We start from the raw sequence: 17,814 nt of genomic DNA, 5'->3' as shown, positions 1-17,814 counted from the left end.
TTCGGTGTGTACCTTTTCCTGGAGGACGCCTCCTCATCCGTTACGTCAGCGATGAGGTTGCCAGTGACGCTGTTCTCCTTGCTGACGTCGTCCATGTATGACATCACCGGAAGGGTGCCGTAACTGCGCGTCTTATCATCTCGGTTTTCCCGATGCAATCGTCGCAACGCATTATTTATGAGCACCGATCGGCACAGGCTCGCTTCGGGATCCTCAATTCTCTTCAGCTTGACAGCGGAGATCTTCATCAGACGACGGCGTTCCTCGCGGGCGCGATACTTGGCAGATATCATCGTGGGTCGGCTCCTGCGGATCACCAGATCTTCCTCCAATCTCATTTTAGCGTCTGCACAAACAAGAAAAATGGAAACATTATTACGATTATTATTGCTATTCTCTCAGTTCATATTATTGTTATTCTCGAGTTCATCTTATCAATTTCGTTATTCTTACGAATGTAACATCTTTTTATTCGACCCAGGATGCCCAGGATGCATCGCCACATGTCAAACGACTTTTAAATCTTAAGGAGAGATGGGAAAAACCAAATGAAAAGTGCTATTAACGCAATAAAACGCCCTAAGCCCCCACATTAAGAATACTATTCTTTTGTACGTGATAGAATCGGAATATATCTAGCTCTTTATCATATTTCTAAATACCTAATAACTTTTTACAGCCTATCATAAATCGATTAAGCTAATGAAATTTCTTTTGGTAATTAATGACGGATTACTGTAGTAAAAAGAAAATGATTCGGGACAGTATTTTATGGAGTAAACAATTTCAACGTTAGGTTTTAAATAATAATATATTATTCATTACCTATTACATTTTGCAAAACTTCGCGGACATTTGCAAATTGGAAATTTGGTTTTTTTCATGCGTTTAATCGCGAGTAAACAGTTTCTAGCGGTCGATATCATTTGTATTAGACATGTGTGTGTCATTTATATCATATTTATTAATCGGTGAAGAAAAAATTCGAGGATACATTTTTCTCACGATGTCCATCAGGAATTTTCAAGCAGCTACAAAGGAGAAGGGAGGGGGGGGGGGAGGCAAAAAGGAGCTCGATACGTAAGTATATGTTTGTGAGTGAGTGCGTTTACGCATTCACGTATAGCGTACTACGCCGATAATCTGCGGAAACGAAAGGTCTCTTCTTTTTCTTTTCCCCTCTATCGTCGTCATCGTCGTCGTCGGCCTCGCTCGCTGACTGACCTAGTTACACGACAGCGCTTCCGTTTTTCCGTTCACGCAGCGCGTAAATAAATCCCGTCTACTTCATATCGGAAGAGAGGAAAGGGAAAATAAAAAAATACGATATTTTATAATCTCGTAAAAAAAAAAAAAATACGCGCACCAATATCTATTACTTAATATAATTAATTTATTGTTTGCTCCGATAAGAGTAAAAATATTTATTTATAAAATATATATATATATATATGCGGCTAAAAAATATATATTTTTAAAATTTTTCTTTTACGCAAATGACAATTTTGATTTCACCATCATACGTTATATTCGCACATTTTCCATGCTTTATTGCTACTTCGGTGTTTTAATATTAAAAGGAAAACGATTTTCGCGCGAGCTCATTTTTCTCTCCATCGACAGGACGTGCTCTATTGCCGAGAAACATTCTCGCGAGCGAATACTTTAAATTGCCATGGAAGTTACCTTCTGACCGGTCGCGAGATCATTTCCGGTTGTCGACGAGAGCATTGGATCGAATGCTCGAAACTGTGCCCGATCCCCGCTAATTCCCAATCTCCGCGATCGATCCTATCGCGTGAAAATTGTTAATTCGCCGTTCCATCGAGATCGTGTGGCCGATAGTCACGGTCATCTATTTTCTCGTTCTTTGTTTAATCGATCGCGCAACGCCGTGCGTCTGAAGAAAGTAGAAGAAAACGTTCGCTTGGATGGTGATAGGGTTGGAGATTGATTTATAATTTCGTCAGCCCAGGTTGTAATGTTAATTTAAAAATTTTTAACATTTAATTTAAGATTGATTTATATTTCACGTGCGATTGCCTTTCGTGATCTGATCCTTCTTTTTCTGATGAATTCGCCAAGGTCCGGAATTTATTTGACTCTTTCCGAGGGATAATCGATTGAGGATCACGCGAATTTCGAGATGAGGATACGTTGTGTCACCGGAAGATGTCGCGCGAAGATGTCTCTTCGCGCCATTTTTTACAAGACGAAGTCAGTCGCGTTCGAAGAATTCCGATGGCCGTCCGCGCGACACTTGTTGCTAAACCGATCGTACGCAAAAAAGATTCGCGATCGGGATGCTCAAGTTCGTCTCGACGAGCGACCACGACGATTTGCAACGTTCGTTTATCTCGTTCGCGATTCGAAAATTAATATTATATTCCAAAGTGTTCTTCGAGAATCGTTCACCTACTCGCGAGAGAACGATGACTTTTACGCGCGCGATTTACAGAGATTACCGCCATTTTTTTTTTTTTGCGTGCTTCGAGATAGGATTTCGCGACTTTCGATGATTAGATAACACAAGAATTCGCGAATAAAAATGATAACCGAATTGGCGAAGATGAAGATTGAAAGTCGAAGGTGTCCGCTCGATGGTTCTCATCATCGGGAGATTACTCAATTCTCGTTGCCGTAGAAAATAGAGCGAAAGCGCGGGGAGAAAGTAGAGTGGAGAGAGGAAGTCTCTCTCTGTTTTAAGACAATAAACTCCGGAACCATAAATCAAGGTAATGCAGCAATTATATAAAGTATTTCTTTTTAATAAAGAATCTTTGATTAGCGAAAGGTGAGAGAAACGCGAAATGAGAAAGAGGCGCGCGAAGATTACAAGCATCGTAAGCTTCTCGCTTCTCGATTTGCTGGATGAAAAACTGACTTTTGAAAGTTCATTTGTTAATTAAATTTCCTTTTTTTTTTTAATTAAATTCGAATTTCGTAATCTCACGCGTAAATGCGTATATAGAGTAATAGCGTGCAATATATGCGAGAAAGATTTTTAAAGGATAATAGTGCGACATATAATATAAGATAGAGAGAGAGAGAGAGAGAGGGGGGAGGACGCGCGTCTCTCGAGAGGCGATTTTACGCTCGAGGTACGCCTAGACTAACTTTCTCCATGAGAAGAAAAACCACCATGGATACACGCGCGTTACCTAACCTGACGTGCAAAGTCCGCCTCGTACAGTCGCTAACGCGTCTTTCTCTTCCTCTCTCCCCCCCCCTCCCCCCCACATCCCCCAACGATCCTCACCCTTTCCCTTTGCGACCATCGCCCTGCAGACTTTCCCCCCTCTCTCTCTCTCTCTTTCTCTTTGCCTCTCCCCCTGTCGTTTATTTACATACGCTAACATATTGTCGTCGTAGATTGGCAACCTGCGCTCTTCTTCGCTGCCGTTGTTAATCTCGCGAGAGCGAGATGCTTTAATTTTACAACGTCTCACCTTGATACGACAGGTAGATGAATTATGGAATCTTGAAGAATTAATTAGTAATGATATTACGACAACGATCGACGAAATATTTTAATCTTGTATTTAGGAAGAAAAAGTTTCTCCTCAAAAGTCTTGTAATTAAACTCAGTTTTATAGAAATTATAAAAATTTTGATATATAATTGCAGAATATGAACGGTGAGGTATTTATGAACAGGTTGCATTAGTTGAGAGATAAACGAGTCGTCAAAGGCTAATGAAATTGTCTCATTAAATCAACTGCACTATTCTGTTTGCATTACATCGGTACGACTTTTTATGACGGCTTTATCGTCGATCTCGATTAACAAACACAAGTGCAACTCCGAGAAATCGATTTATGCGAGCTTTCTAGCATCTCCTCAATATCCGCGTATCTTATGAAACTATAGTTTACATACATTTATAATGACGCGATACGACGTGACGTTGAAAAATCGTTCAAGATATCGTGAAAAAAAAAAAAAAAATACGATTCCTCGACGACGTTTCGTCGAGAGAAATGCTCATCGTCACGCGCTGGATATTATGTCATTGTCGCGCAGTCTTTGGCAATTAAATGAAGCTCGGAGCTCGACTAAATTTAGATTCTCTTGTGCACGCGCCATCTTAATATTAGGTCATCGAAGAAGGACACAATAAGCAAACGCGCGGCGATAATTGTATACCAATGATACGAACAATGACGTGTTACATAATTAAATCGCGTACAGGAATATGTGTATCGTTTGTCTCGTCAAATAATCAAACAGTATATACTTTTGCAATTTGAATATAACTTTTAAACAATTTCGCCTCCGTCTATTGAAATTTGTTTTATACGAGAATATGTGCGCCAAAATGCGACATTGAAATCTTTTTTTTACAGCTTGTATCGCAGAATAATCGAATTGTTTTAAACAATATTTCTACATAGTCACATGGTGCTATAAATAACAGTCCCGTTCGTACCGCCTGCCAAAAGTTAATGGCGATTTAGTAACAATGTCGGTTTAGTCACGACTGTTTGAAAGCGGCAGCAATGGGGCAAACTACCCGCCACCCCTCCCTCCCTCCCCATCCCACCCCCTTTCCTAAAACCATCCGACCACAATACGAGCTTCGATCGCTGCACAACTGTAAACGATGTTTCTCGCTGCTGGGAACACGTTCGCGCCGCTATACCGGGTGTTTGCGTCAAATTTTAACGAGACGGAAACTTGTCGAGAAATTCAATTACGGAGACACGTGAGTCTTTAAGAATCGAGATTTTTCTAGATCTTCTTTTAAAGTTGCAGGCAAAATCTTGTTTCTCAGGTAAAATCTTGAGTGAATTGATCTTGCTTTATTTCAATGCGATTTACAATTTCAGGTGTAATTGTCAAGATTTGAATTGATCGATCGACGAATCTATGATTCCTAATGTTTTCGTATTCGTAAATAAAAACGCGAGTATTGAATATAAATCCGCGACTCTTCGAATATCGGGAACTACTGGATACGTATGTCAACATTTAGCTATCTTTTGATATTGTCACGAGGGAGTAACGGTCGTTCCCCAAACAGTTATGAAAGGAGAATCAGCGCGACTTTGTGAGGAAGCTCTGCTCTGTATGACAGTCTTCAACATTAATTTAATAAGGTATGACGAGAGAATACACAAAGTATCCCGCGTATTTTCCACGCGAGCCACTCGATATTGCATATATGCTTCAGGTAATCGCGTAACGGCCATAATATTTAGTAGTATGTATGTAATAGTAGGGCGATAGCTCGCTCATAATTCGCGAGCGTTATTCGAGCGTATGTACGGTCGACGATACGCCATCGATATTCCGCCGAAACGAGAGACGTCCGGCGTCGACGACGACGGCGGCGGGCGGTGCCATATTGAACGAGAGAGAGGCTCGAGAGAAAGAGAGAGTGAGGGGGACAGAAAATGAGAGAGAGCGAGAGAAGAGGTAGAAAGCGCTCTCGGTATTACACGCAGGAAGGAACGAACGACGACGACGACGACGACGACAACGACGACTCCGTTCTCTGCCGGGGCCTTGGAAGGAATGCAGCGGATAAAAAGAAATCGCGCTCCTCCTCCGCGCGCGCTTATAAATAAATCTCGCGGACCGAGAGAACGCGAAATTGACGTCGCGTCGCCCACATCTCGGGAGATTCCCGCTCGCTTTCTCGGCTGTCTCTCTTTTATTTACATGTATATGTATATATTAATCTGCTCGAGCATCCCCTCGCCGCATTATTAAATTGTTTTTATATCATTTTTTTTTCACTATGTGCAATTGTTTGTAAACGAATTTTTTTTTTCACGATACGTCCAGCACACTCGGTGAAATAAAGTAACATTTTGGTGAATGAATGTTTGATATATGTATCATAATTATGCATATGTGAAAATTGAATGCAACGTACGAAATTATCGGATGTAGCGGAGAAAAATAATAATAAACATGGATGAATAAATAATAATAATCTATACGCAAACATGGACGAATAAATAATCTATATACGCAAAAAAAAAAATATATATATATATGTACAATCTAAATTCTGAGAGAGTTTATATCCGTGACTTGAATAGATACAAAGCACTCTATCTGTCAATTTAGATTATTGAAAGTCATCGTCTGCTTAATAGACTCGTTATAAAGCCCTATTGTCGAAGCTCCTATTATTACCGATGTTATTTTCACGGAAATGTCATACTCATTATTTCGATCAATACATTCTTTGAAAAATTCCTGTTTGTGGAAAATTTTTAATATAACAATTATAAATGTCAAGAATTTACGTTATTTAGTTAATAATTGATTCTATTATTGGATTATTTAGAAATAAGAAGAATGTGTGTGTGTGTATATATATATGATGGTAGCGATGATGATTTCAGGACATCCCGTATAATGTATGTAATCCTCGTATGAGCACATTGGATGGCTCTCTCGCGGATTTATTAACCACCTGGTTCAATATCGCGTTTCAAATGCGTCGTAAAGCGACTCTGATGCACGAGTTCCAAACGGAGGCTCGCGGCGCGGTTCTTCATAAAACTTTACTCCTTCGTCGTAAAGATCGATAGGCCGGTTATCCCCTTCGGGATAAATTGCAGGTATCGATTACTTTGTTTTGTCGAAGGAAAACGCGGAGAGAAAGTATGCGGCTTGCGCGAAATTTACGTAGAGTTACTTTTTTTACAATCTCACACGTGTATATCTCTTTTTATTAAAGAATTTTAATGCCATTTTAATTTTATCGATATCAAGTTTTCACATTGGCTGCTTCTACTTTTATTATCCAGATATTTCGAGAAATCTGCAAAGAGATCACGAGATTTCTTATCCTTCATTTTTTCGATGATCCACTTAAACTTGAAATTTTTTTTACAGAATCTATCGCGTCAAAAATTTTTGAATAGTTTCTTATATAATTACACGTTTGTGAATAATTATATTAGTAAATGCGGTTATCTGCAAGAGGAGAGAAAAGGTTGACCCTGACGTTGACTAGATGCATTCGTTTGCATTCATAGGAAATCCAATCGTTTGAGTGCAAAGGGTTGAATCGATGGCTTAATTAAAGGACATGCGCCGTATATTTACACTTGTATATCCTATTTACCCCACATCACGGATGTTATATTATAGTAACCTTGCATATAAGACTGCAATTTCGTTTTTATATTTTTTGATTAAATTAAGATTAATTCTCGATGATTTTGTTCTGATGATAAAACTCAGCTTTCTCAAACGAGCGATAAATATTTTATATCACTATTAATATTTACACATTTTTTAGTAAGAGATATTCTCTCAATTTTTTGTTCAAAGTTATCGCAACGGTTTCGAAATTTGATGAAAATTCTTTCATCAAATTCTTTCATCTGTAAATATAAATAGAGAACTCGGTGAATTTAGATTGAAAAACGATCTAGTCGCTCCTGGTTGTAGACGAGGATTCCATTAATTACACGCAATGACTTTCACTCTTGACGATAAAAGAAAGGAATCTTTCCAGCGTACTGCAACGATGTATATTGACGCAACGCTTTTGCGGTTTTCGCAATTTCTTACAAAATTTGCGCGCGCGTGCGTCCCGACAACATTGTAGATAAGAGCTCTTTTTCGGCGCGAATAAAGTGTACCTACGTCACGTCGAAGGGAGACGTGTGACGTTTACTCCAGATATCCCCACGAAGCCTTCTTTTCGTGGAAACACGAGCAATCGATATATCGGCCCGCCCCGCCGCGATAAGAATCTCACCGCCGGAAATGAATGGCGTGTCTTTCTCCCACGAAGAGGAGCAAGGAGGAACGTAGCCGGGAAAAGAACGGAAAAATCGTAACTGTCCGCGAGACGAACGGTATGGCGTTCCATATGGAAAACGAGTCTGCTCACGACTCGTTTTTACATCGCTCGCGAGAATTTTTCAATTCTCACCGAGAAGAGAGTATCGACCACGATACCAAGATTGATTACAGCTCAGCCCTCCAACTTTACACGCATATCTCCAGTTTTTCATTCGCAGAGTATCTAAAAATACATTCAAATATTCAGTTTAATCTCAATTTCTAAAGTTATTCTCGCGCGATTTTTTTTCGAATCTACGTCTGTTCAATGACAATCCATCTGTCACTTCGCAACAAGAGATAGCGCGACTACCGATGGATGGATTCCGCTATTCCCTCAATTTAGAGAGCCATGTTCTCGCCGAGATTGTGCAGAGTTGTGCGGCGAAATAGGCCGTGACCATTCGTACGACTTTCTCTCGCAGTCGCAATGAGCGAAGATGTCGACGCGTTAGTGAAAAAAATCGTTCCTATTTAAAACGGTAGACGGGCTTGTCTTGAAAATATATCGATACGCAAATTTTCGTGGATAAAGCCGCAATGGAGAATTTAAGTAGATACGCGAATATACAGGAGTTTACGGAAATGAAGGCGTTGAGAATGCGAGCGTAATGATTTTGTAAGCGTTTGTTACGATAATATTTAGCGAAATTATTATTTGATTTGATTTCGCGATAATAAACGAATGGAAAGATAAGAATTTTGGAATTTTAAGCGATTTTCGCATCGGAGATTTTCTTCCACGCGATCCGTACGATATTACTTCGAAGCTGAGGAGCTTCTTGCCTATTTTCTCCGAGTTTCGCGCCACGTCGTCAAGAGAATATAACTCTCTCTCTCTCTCTCTCTCTCTCCTCCCTTCTGTTCCCACACGATTCCTTCAACATCCATCATTTTCGGTCAATTTGCCGCGCGGGACGCTACTTCGTCAGTCGATGCTTAAAGCACTTGGAGAGAAAAGCGCGAGTCATCGACGAAAAGCGCGTCAATAGGCGCGTCATGATATTGCCACTTTAGTTTCGAAATTGACTCAACGACAAGAGCGATTACCAAAGTTTCACGGTGTATAGTCAGTGACGGAGTGTTTCAATTTGCATTTACCGCAGCATGGTCTCTGGTTGCAATATTTTATAATTTACTGCAAGCTATCAACGGGAAAAAAAAAGAGTTGAATTTTGTTTCGAATATGTGATTATAAATTTAGTAATACGACTACGACACGCGTTACGCAATCTTTTTATATATATAAAAAAAAATTTCAATATCATAAATATACATTTCAAATAAACATATATTTCAATATCATAAATACAGATAACAAACTGATCAAGATAATTTGAAGAGAAAACAAGAGAGAGTGTGCTTTACTTAAATAATAATTAAATAAGCTCTTATTTAAATAATGTAATGGGAGAAAATAATTTTCTCTCTCAATTTATTTTTTTTTTTTAATAGTTCCAGAAGAGAATCAAAGAACAACGGCACAACAATTTCTAAAATTTTCGAGAAGATTGTAAACCAATGCGTAATAAATGCAGAAAGTTGTTTGCGGACATTATCGTCGCGTGATATTTCGTGATCTCGAGAGTCGCTCGGCGACGCGTATCGATAGCGCGACTATATCTCCCGTCGCTTATCGGTCGTTCGAGAACGTCCGGAAACGAAAATACAGATTCGAGGAGCCTCGCTCCCTCCTCGTCGTCGGCGTTATCGCGAAAATAACGCGCAACAGGTTAGGGAGATTAACATAGGCGAGCGGGGATTCGCCGCAGCGCGGAATCGCATCGGGAATGGCAAAGCGCATCGTCTCGTTATTTTGCCCGCAACACTTCCTCCGAATCGATTTCACGCAACGTCCCGCCTTTTTATCCGCGGATCGGGTAATCCGCCGCCAAATAAAAGTCGCCGATTCGTCGCGTAGCGAAATCCCGAAGAACGTGTGTGTGTGTAAAATAAAGTAAGCGCCAACTCAATGTTGACCTAGATTTAGATTGATAGATCCGCGTTACAATTTTTGCCCGTCTCATCGATCTTTTTTTTTTATCTTCCTCTCTCGCTCTCGAAAATTAAGACGTGCAAAATTTATCCTGTACTAGAAATAACGTCACAAATATGTTTTAGCCTTTACTTCGTGAAAACTTTGTTGAGAAATACGAGATGTATTGATGAAGAACGTAATACAATAATCAAAGACTTGACGTGAAGGAGAAGATGTGATGTAACTCTGTATACAGTCTTTAATTATAACTGTCAACACGTACTCATAGATCAAATCGATGAGAAATTGAATCTCAATGATGAAATGAATGCGTCGAGATGCGCGTCGCGAATCCGCAATGCATGAATATGCAGTAAAAATGCAGAATCATCCATATTTATTTCGTGGCGAGGAGAGCGCGCGCGATAGATGAAGAATCGCTGATGCTTTTAAGCTCTTAATTGATTAATTGCCAGTGATAATATATCGTGCGATCATCTAGTAGCAGAATGCTAATGAAATGCATTAGTTTCAAAACTAGACGCTTCTCAGAAATTAATTTTTTTCACAAAATTTTACTTCTTTATAAAAGAATAGAAATAGAAATTATTTTGATAAAAAAAAAAATAAATAAATAAATAAATAAATAAATAAAATTTTTACACGAGATTATTAAAAATATCCTATATCTATAATATCTCAAATTCTTATATAAAATTATACACATTTAGAATTACATATAATAAAATACATATACGAGCGCTCTTAAAATTTTCCATCCGCCAATCTTTCGCGAAAAAGCTTTCGTGACGATATATTTATAAGGATTTAATATCATCACTACACAATCGCTATTTCTCAATTATAAACCGCGCAATAGCAGATTTACGATTCGTTTCGGAGGCACGTTGCTTGGCACTGCCAGCGACAGGAGCGATAAAGTAAAAGCGACAGACGCACGCGTTCGTTGATTCTTGACCACAATGTCGAAACTCCGGTTACCCGGAACCGTTCTCTCGATCCCGCGACCTTCCGCGGGCTTCGAGCTCGGCTCGCGACTCGGCCTCGAATTTCGCACGGTCGACAAGTATTATTAGGGATCATGCGTTTATGCGCGGTAGCCCGCAGTTCCCCCGCCGTTCGCGCGCGGGTTTCCATACAGCCACATCTATAGACGGCAATCACGTTAAGAGCAGATGTTATCCCCCCCCCTTCCTGCCCCCCTCCGCCACCGGGTTTCGCGCTTCGAATCCTCGCCGGCGGCCTAGAGGAACGAAGATGGAGAGAACGAACGACGCGGCGCGTGAGCCTCGGGATCGGCTCGTGTCGTCGTTACTCGGATATCCCCGTTGCTCTCCTTTACGTTGCCAGCCTTCCTTGCTCCGCCGTTCCGTTCGTATATGTATACGCGCGTAGCGGATGGGACCGAGCCGATATACTCGGTCGCGATCGTCGTGCAAGTAGTAGTCGTCTCTCTCTCTCTCTCTCTCTATCTCTCTCTTTCTCTCGCTGCGTTCCTACGGTAAATATTTCCGTAGACCCCGTACGTGTCATCTACGCTACATGCGCGATACCAGAAGTAACCTTGTATGCGCTGACGTCAAATAGATATCCCTTCCGCGCTCCTTTCCAGCAAATTAATGCGGAGAATCGGGGGGGTCTCCGCTCTGATAACGCGGGATTGATAGTTCCCCGAGATACTTTAATAATGTATTCATCGATGTGATGTTCGAGTGCTTTCTGAATTTTTTATTTCATATCTGTCGATATCTGCAGCATTGGGCAGCGTTTGACAACGAATTTATTATTCTCTCCGCCTTACTTGAAATGCGCGAAAAATCGCGGAACACAGGACTTCGTAGCCTTTTTCAAAATCAATTTAATAATTTTATTTCCTCGAAATGAATATACAAGTTTCACAACTGTATTTAAATGAATATTACCGCTTCGCGCTATCTCTCACCTCTCGTGCATCTGTCTGCGTTACTCTACCCGACTCTATACTTTTACCAGACTCTTACATCACTTCGCTATGATTATCGGGTGTTGGCGCGATATATGGCAATTTGGTAATGGTGTCTCATCGCGTGGGATTTACATTCAAAACATCCGTAATGGCGGCGTTAATGATTATCTCTGCGAGATTCCAGCGGCTATCGCTCGCACAAAGGTAATCGCTTCCATCGCTTCTCGGGTCTCGTGCCAGACGCTCTCTCGTACATGTGTCGAGTCGCGGCGAGCGAGCCAACGTTCGGGCAACGGGAAGCGAGACCGCGAGCGGGGGGGAGAGGAGGAAGGTGAAGGGAAGAGTGTAGAGAGAAAGAGGAAGCGAGAGGACCGAGATCTCGTATCGACGACGAAGGATGAGACGCGCCTGTGGCACGTTAGTGGATAGGTTTAGGCTCGTGACGTCACGCATTCCATCAGCTGGTCGGGCAGACGCCGGCGTCGTCGCTCGCCTCGTTGCCGTGCCTGTTTCTCCGTAATAATAAGCGTAAGAATCGGCAAGGAAAAAAGCCACGAAATTTCAAGGAAGAGTCGTCTTCCGATTTTCTTAGATACACAGATCAATCGAATACAAAATGCGTACGTTCCAGCATCGAAATATTTTATAAAAGAAAGGATTGTAATGCAATAAAATCGAGTTCTCACATGTTTACGGATGTTTTGGAGGAATTAATCAACACAATGTCGATTATAGAAATCGAAAATTGATCGTGTACAATACGCGTAATTTCGTCTTAAGCTCGAAAGTTGTAATTCTACTCGGGACTTGGCTGGTTAAAGAGGTCGCGGAAGCCCACGAGTAGTTTCTTATCGACCTGTTTTAACTTTTACGCAGTTAACTAACTCTGGTTAGAGCGACCCTCTCTCTTTCCGTCTCCTTCTAGGTCACAGTCGTGCCAGCTATTATAGATAATGCAGGTCGAGAAACAAAGCTCGCGCTAACCACCGACAGTCGAGTCTCTTATCAACGACGTCGCTAGAATTTTAGATCGTCCGAAGTTCAGTGAAGATCTATTTTCAACTTACAAAGTCTAAAATATGCATACGGTGCTCCGTATATGGAACGGATATAACAGAATGCTATTTTTAACGCCAGTACCATAGTTTGTTTAGATACACACTCGGATTATTCGATTAAAAAAAAAAGAAAGAAAGAAAACAAACATCCGAGTGAGAGTTGCTGAATCGAATTCGTGTCAAACAACACTAAGCTCTATTCAGGTTCTACGCAACCTCTCATCCCCCACTTAACTAACGTGTCGCTACGAATTTTTTTTCTTTTTTACCCCAAAATTGTCAAAATTATATATCCTCGCTTGGCGCTTTAATTATATAAATACTCTTTTCGTCTATTTTATTTTACCTTCATCAATTTCAGGAGACAGTAGATTAAAATTAACGACGATAGAACACCTGTACACACGGTTGTAATTAATGTTAGCGAATGTTTTCTCGCAAGAACTGCGGATTTCGCAGCAACGAATATTCTCCGGGAGAATGATCGATTCAATTACATCAGTTAAAACCGAAACCGTTTCCCCATTTCTCGGCGAGAGGCGTTAAACGGCTTCTTTGTTCCGCGTTAGCAATAGCATAACCATGAGCGTTTTATTCGATTCCGTCTACTGACGGCGCGTGTCATCGCATTTCTACGTACGCTCCGATAGTCGACAGTCCCGCGCGCCCATACACCTAGCGCTAGTGCATTCACGTGTGATGTATATATATATATATATATATATATATATATATATATATATATATATATATATATACACATATAGTCGGTTATATCGGGGCCAGGCCATCTCTCGCGCACAATCAGACCCATATCGATAGCCACAGCGTGGCCCGGCGGTGGCACATCGCTCGATTCGCGTATTATCCGCGTGACGTGCGTTCCAATCTGCTGCGTGTCCGTGTATATATCGCGGGCGCGAGCGCGGGAGAGGATGAGGGAGAGGGAGGGGGAGGGGGTGGCGGCAGGGGTTGCTTTTTCGTCCGTCTATCGGGCATCCCGATCGATCGTACGGCAAATTACACGGACCCGCGTATCTACAGGACTATTGTTGTCAGTGATTCTCGACAGATCTTCGGATTAATGATCGCCAATTATAGCTTTTGCGGCCAATTACGCGGCGTAATTGACCGTAATGCTGATAATGCGCGCACGAGATTCTTTCGCATGCTTAAACGCTCCGGTAAGATAACCGGCGGCAAAGGTACGGCGAGCGCGAAATCGGATATATATATTCAATAATTAATCTCTTTGATATTCCAAGTGGAAAGCCGTGAAACAATTAACACGTGTTTCGAAGACAGAATGTCTACTCTAAAATCTTTTAAAACAATTCCCTTATCTTTCAGGTATTTTTTGTTCAAAATTCGAGGCAAAAAAAATATTTCAAAAGTTTTTTTGGTGTAACCTTTTATAATAAAGAATAAAAAAAAAAATTTGAAAAAATTTCCAATAAAATTCGATGAGAATTTCCTGATTTTTCCAGATAAAAAAAAGAAATCCCTGAAAATTCCAGGGAGTAGACATTCTGGAAGATTCCTTCGCATGTCAAGCGAAAGAAAATGTTATCGTATCGTCAAAACAGATTAATTAATATTACGCGAGCGAGACTGCGTAGAAACAAAATCCCGCATGTAACTCTTTTACGATTCGATGAGCGGCATCTGTCTGCGTTTTAAACGCGATATCGCGTGATTAAGCAGAGTTTTGCAATGCCGAAACATACAAACTATGTTGAAACGGCTTGATAAATTAGAGAAACGGCGCAATATATTTCCAAATGCCGTGACTTCCTCGTAAGATAATGCACTCACACACAGCTGGCGTATAAATATTGATTCCTCCTTAATCCTTCGCTTTCCGACACCGCCGATAGGTCTTCCTAATTTACCGCAGAGAGTTTTCGAAACGCTTTTCAGCCGCCAGATGACACGTTAGATGTACATTTTCGAGAATTAAAGGGTCGAAGATAATCTTATCGAGAGATAAATCTTCAAGCGTCTATTAATTTAGATATTCTGTATTAGTGTTTGACAAACTTTTAGATTTTTTTTCCCTATAGATAGGTTTCATCGCACGGCTCTTTTTTTCCCTGATATTCTGAGCGCGTGACGTAATTCGAGTTGGTAATTTCGCCTCCTAGTCAGTTGCTCGCGAAAAGTTAAAGTTTTATGTGAACAAGCTTTCTAATAAGTGGGGTATAAACTCTTTCGCCAGTTAGTAGTTCGTTCATGCTCGTGCTCATTTTTTCGAACACCTTTACACTTTTCTCCTTAATCTTAGAATCGTCGTTATCGCGTGAATTTGTTACTACTTATTCAACATTATTATGCTATTATTTTCGACGATGAATTAACACAAACATGGACCAGTCGCATCCAGTATCACAATAAAGATATAAAGGAATTATCTTTGTAACGTGAAAACTCCTTTTTCCGTATAATCTTCATCAAGATCGTTAAACATGCCGTGACAAAAGCGCGAGCGTAGCCGCGCATTACGACTAATTAAATCATGCATTCATTAAGTTATAACCACACACCTGCGTATGCGCGGGCGGGAGCTAAACGAAGTCCTCCGTTGACCTCGTTTAGAGCTCGACAGTGCATATATAATTCCGTGATCCTCTGCTCTAAAACATTGCATTTGTATATACGATGTGTGTGCGAGAAGTGCATATATTTATTATACATATATCATAGATATATATATATATCAATTATGATTATGGGTGTGTCTCTCGACAAATATTCTATTAATATTTTTTTTAGGAAAATCCATCTCAACGAGAGAATTACCTTGCCTTCTTTATCGCTAATTAAATCGATATTTAATTATTTATTTTTGAAATTTATTTCATCGCGACTCTTTTCGTTCCCGGTATTCGGAGCCGTCAATTTTTTTAATTTAAACAAATTGCCTTATACGTTCGCAGCATCCTGTATATGATAATGACGCGCAAGAATCGAAGAATCGGGGAAACACAGGCGAAAGACGTCAGTGATGACGTTAAGAAACGACAGATTCCTCGAAGATGCGTGTCATCGCGTGCGTTTGCACGCACAATCGATGATGTAATCGTCATAAAGCGCCGGTAATTATTCCGGCGCGCTTACGTCTTCAATCTATCCAGTCGCGTTTTCCGTCTCTGATACAGGACGGCGTGTTACCGTGGCTCATAAAAGCGAATAGCGTACTTTGAATACAGCTCGCGGGGACTGCCTCTGACTGGGATCTGTGCCACGCAGCGCGTGAGTGTCTTTATGCTCGCTTGGTTTGTCACGCGACTCGATGACGACTGTCTCCAATTATTGCCTCCTAAGCATTCCATTCTCATCCTTTACACATCCAGACTTTCCTCTAACGCGTCGTTTGTACGGTATTTGACTCCAAGATACAAAGCTAAAGATTTCATACATACAACTCGATAAAAAAAAAGAATTTGTATATATATTTTCCTCTCTTTCTCTTTTTTTTTTTATAAGAAGAGAAATTATATTTATCATCAAGAGAAGAAACATATTAATACCTCTTATCTATTTCTGATAAATGAAACGTATTAATACCTCTTATCTATTTCTGATTAAAACAAAGAGATAAAAAAGAACATATTAATAATTTCATATTAGTAATAATATTAATCTGATCGAACCAGCGTGATAATAATTTTCGAAAAATATTGAATTTTCTTCAAACAAGATACTGAAATAAATTTCTCCCCAGAGGCTAGACATGTCATCGACCGGTTCGAAAACGGAAAGTACGCTGCAAATATATTCAAAATGCACAAAAGAAAAGATAAAATTTTTTATATGTTTCTTTTTTTATACATCTGATGCGGCGCAAAAATCACGATACGTGACTGTTATATATAGAGTAGAAGGAGAGGGGAGCCTAAGACGCGCTAATCGCCGATGTGGCTACTAACGGGACATCTCTCTCCGTGAGCGGAGCGGGCAACGTGGACGCAGGCAGCAGGGGAGGAATCGTCCTATCGCGTGCCGCGCGCGGCGGCGCGGCTCTACTCCTCGCGGAAGGTCAGTGACAGAAAAGCGGGCGCCGCGTCGGATCCGAGAGAGCGCGCGCGCGCTCGCGCGCTGTTCTCCCAAAACAAAGAGTCATCGGCCTTTACGCGGCGGGATCTCCGCTCCGCTCCGCACCTCGTCGCGCCACCGCCCACGGGATATTCGCGCGGGGGTGGTTTGGAGAGGCCAACTCGTCCCCTTTCACTCCCCCGACGCGACGCGACGCGACACGCCACGCTCGCGCACATTCCGGGGCTGAAGAGATGCGCCGAGGCGCGCGTGCGCGGCGTGGCAGCCGCTGCTATTTTCGTCGGCGGATTCACCGCGGAATGAGATCAGTGCGCTAAATTTATGACGAGGCGCGGGCAGTATAACAGCACACGCGAGCGAGCGTCTCTTCCCCTTTCGCGCGCGTCCTACACCTCCGCTATGTTGGCGCTCACTGAACGCGTCGCGGTTTAGTACGTCGTTAAATAGTGTCCCTTCCCCGCGCGACGTAGAGAGGCTCAGGGCCGTCTCCGAAAGCTCATCGTAAAGCTGGACACATGTATTATTACACATATACAAGTGTAACTATGTTGATTTAATCGGTATAGCAACTTTCGAAATTGTCATTATATACATATGATATATTGATAAATTAATATATTTATCTATCCATCTATATTATTGTAGATTTTATTTGTGACTTATCGTTCTTCCTTTCGTTACAATCGTTACATAAGTAAATGAAAGTATTTTACGAATGTCTATTTCGATGTAAATTCGAAGGATGCTATTGCAAAATTTTTCTAAGAATAACGGAAAACGAGAACATGTGGGTGTGTGTGTCTGGTAAATTGGCCCGAAAGCTCCATATGTTGACGCGATACACTATGTTTCCGCCTGGCGCCAAATTCTACGAGATGCCTCGTCATCTTTTTCGCGCTAAAATTGTAAGTTCCAAGTACAAAAACGGTTTCCGCGAGTAC

The 17,814-nt window shown here is 41.1% G+C and overlaps 1 protein-coding gene across 7 annotated transcripts in view; it reads right to left on the bottom strand.

Annotated features, from left to right (window-relative positions):
- Positions 1 to 17,814, bottom strand: part of LOC126851573 (uncharacterized) — a 106,451-nt gene that overhangs the window by 4,911 nt on the left and 83,726 nt on the right. For 5 of the 7 annotated variants that reach the window (XM_050595677.1, XM_050595678.1, XM_050595680.1 and 2 more), the window contains one exon: positions 13 to 346. In XM_050595677.1, coding sequence (XP_050451634.1) covers positions 13 to 346 — 334 coding nt within the window. Of the gene's footprint in view, positions 1 to 12; positions 347 to 15,360; positions 15,451 to 16,746; positions 16,769 to 17,814 lie in introns of those variants that run through there. The other 2 variants (XM_050595676.1, XM_050595679.1) reach the window with 2 other exon arrangements.

The sequence above is a fragment of the Cataglyphis hispanica genome, chromosome 8 (assembly GCF_021464435.1).
Source record: "Cataglyphis hispanica isolate Lineage 1 chromosome 8, ULB_Chis1_1.0, whole genome shotgun sequence".
Taxonomy (NCBI): domain Eukaryota; kingdom Metazoa; phylum Arthropoda; class Insecta; order Hymenoptera; family Formicidae; genus Cataglyphis; species Cataglyphis hispanica.
Note: the sequence above shows the minus strand (reverse complement) of the source record. Positions and strands in the feature narration are given on the sequence as shown.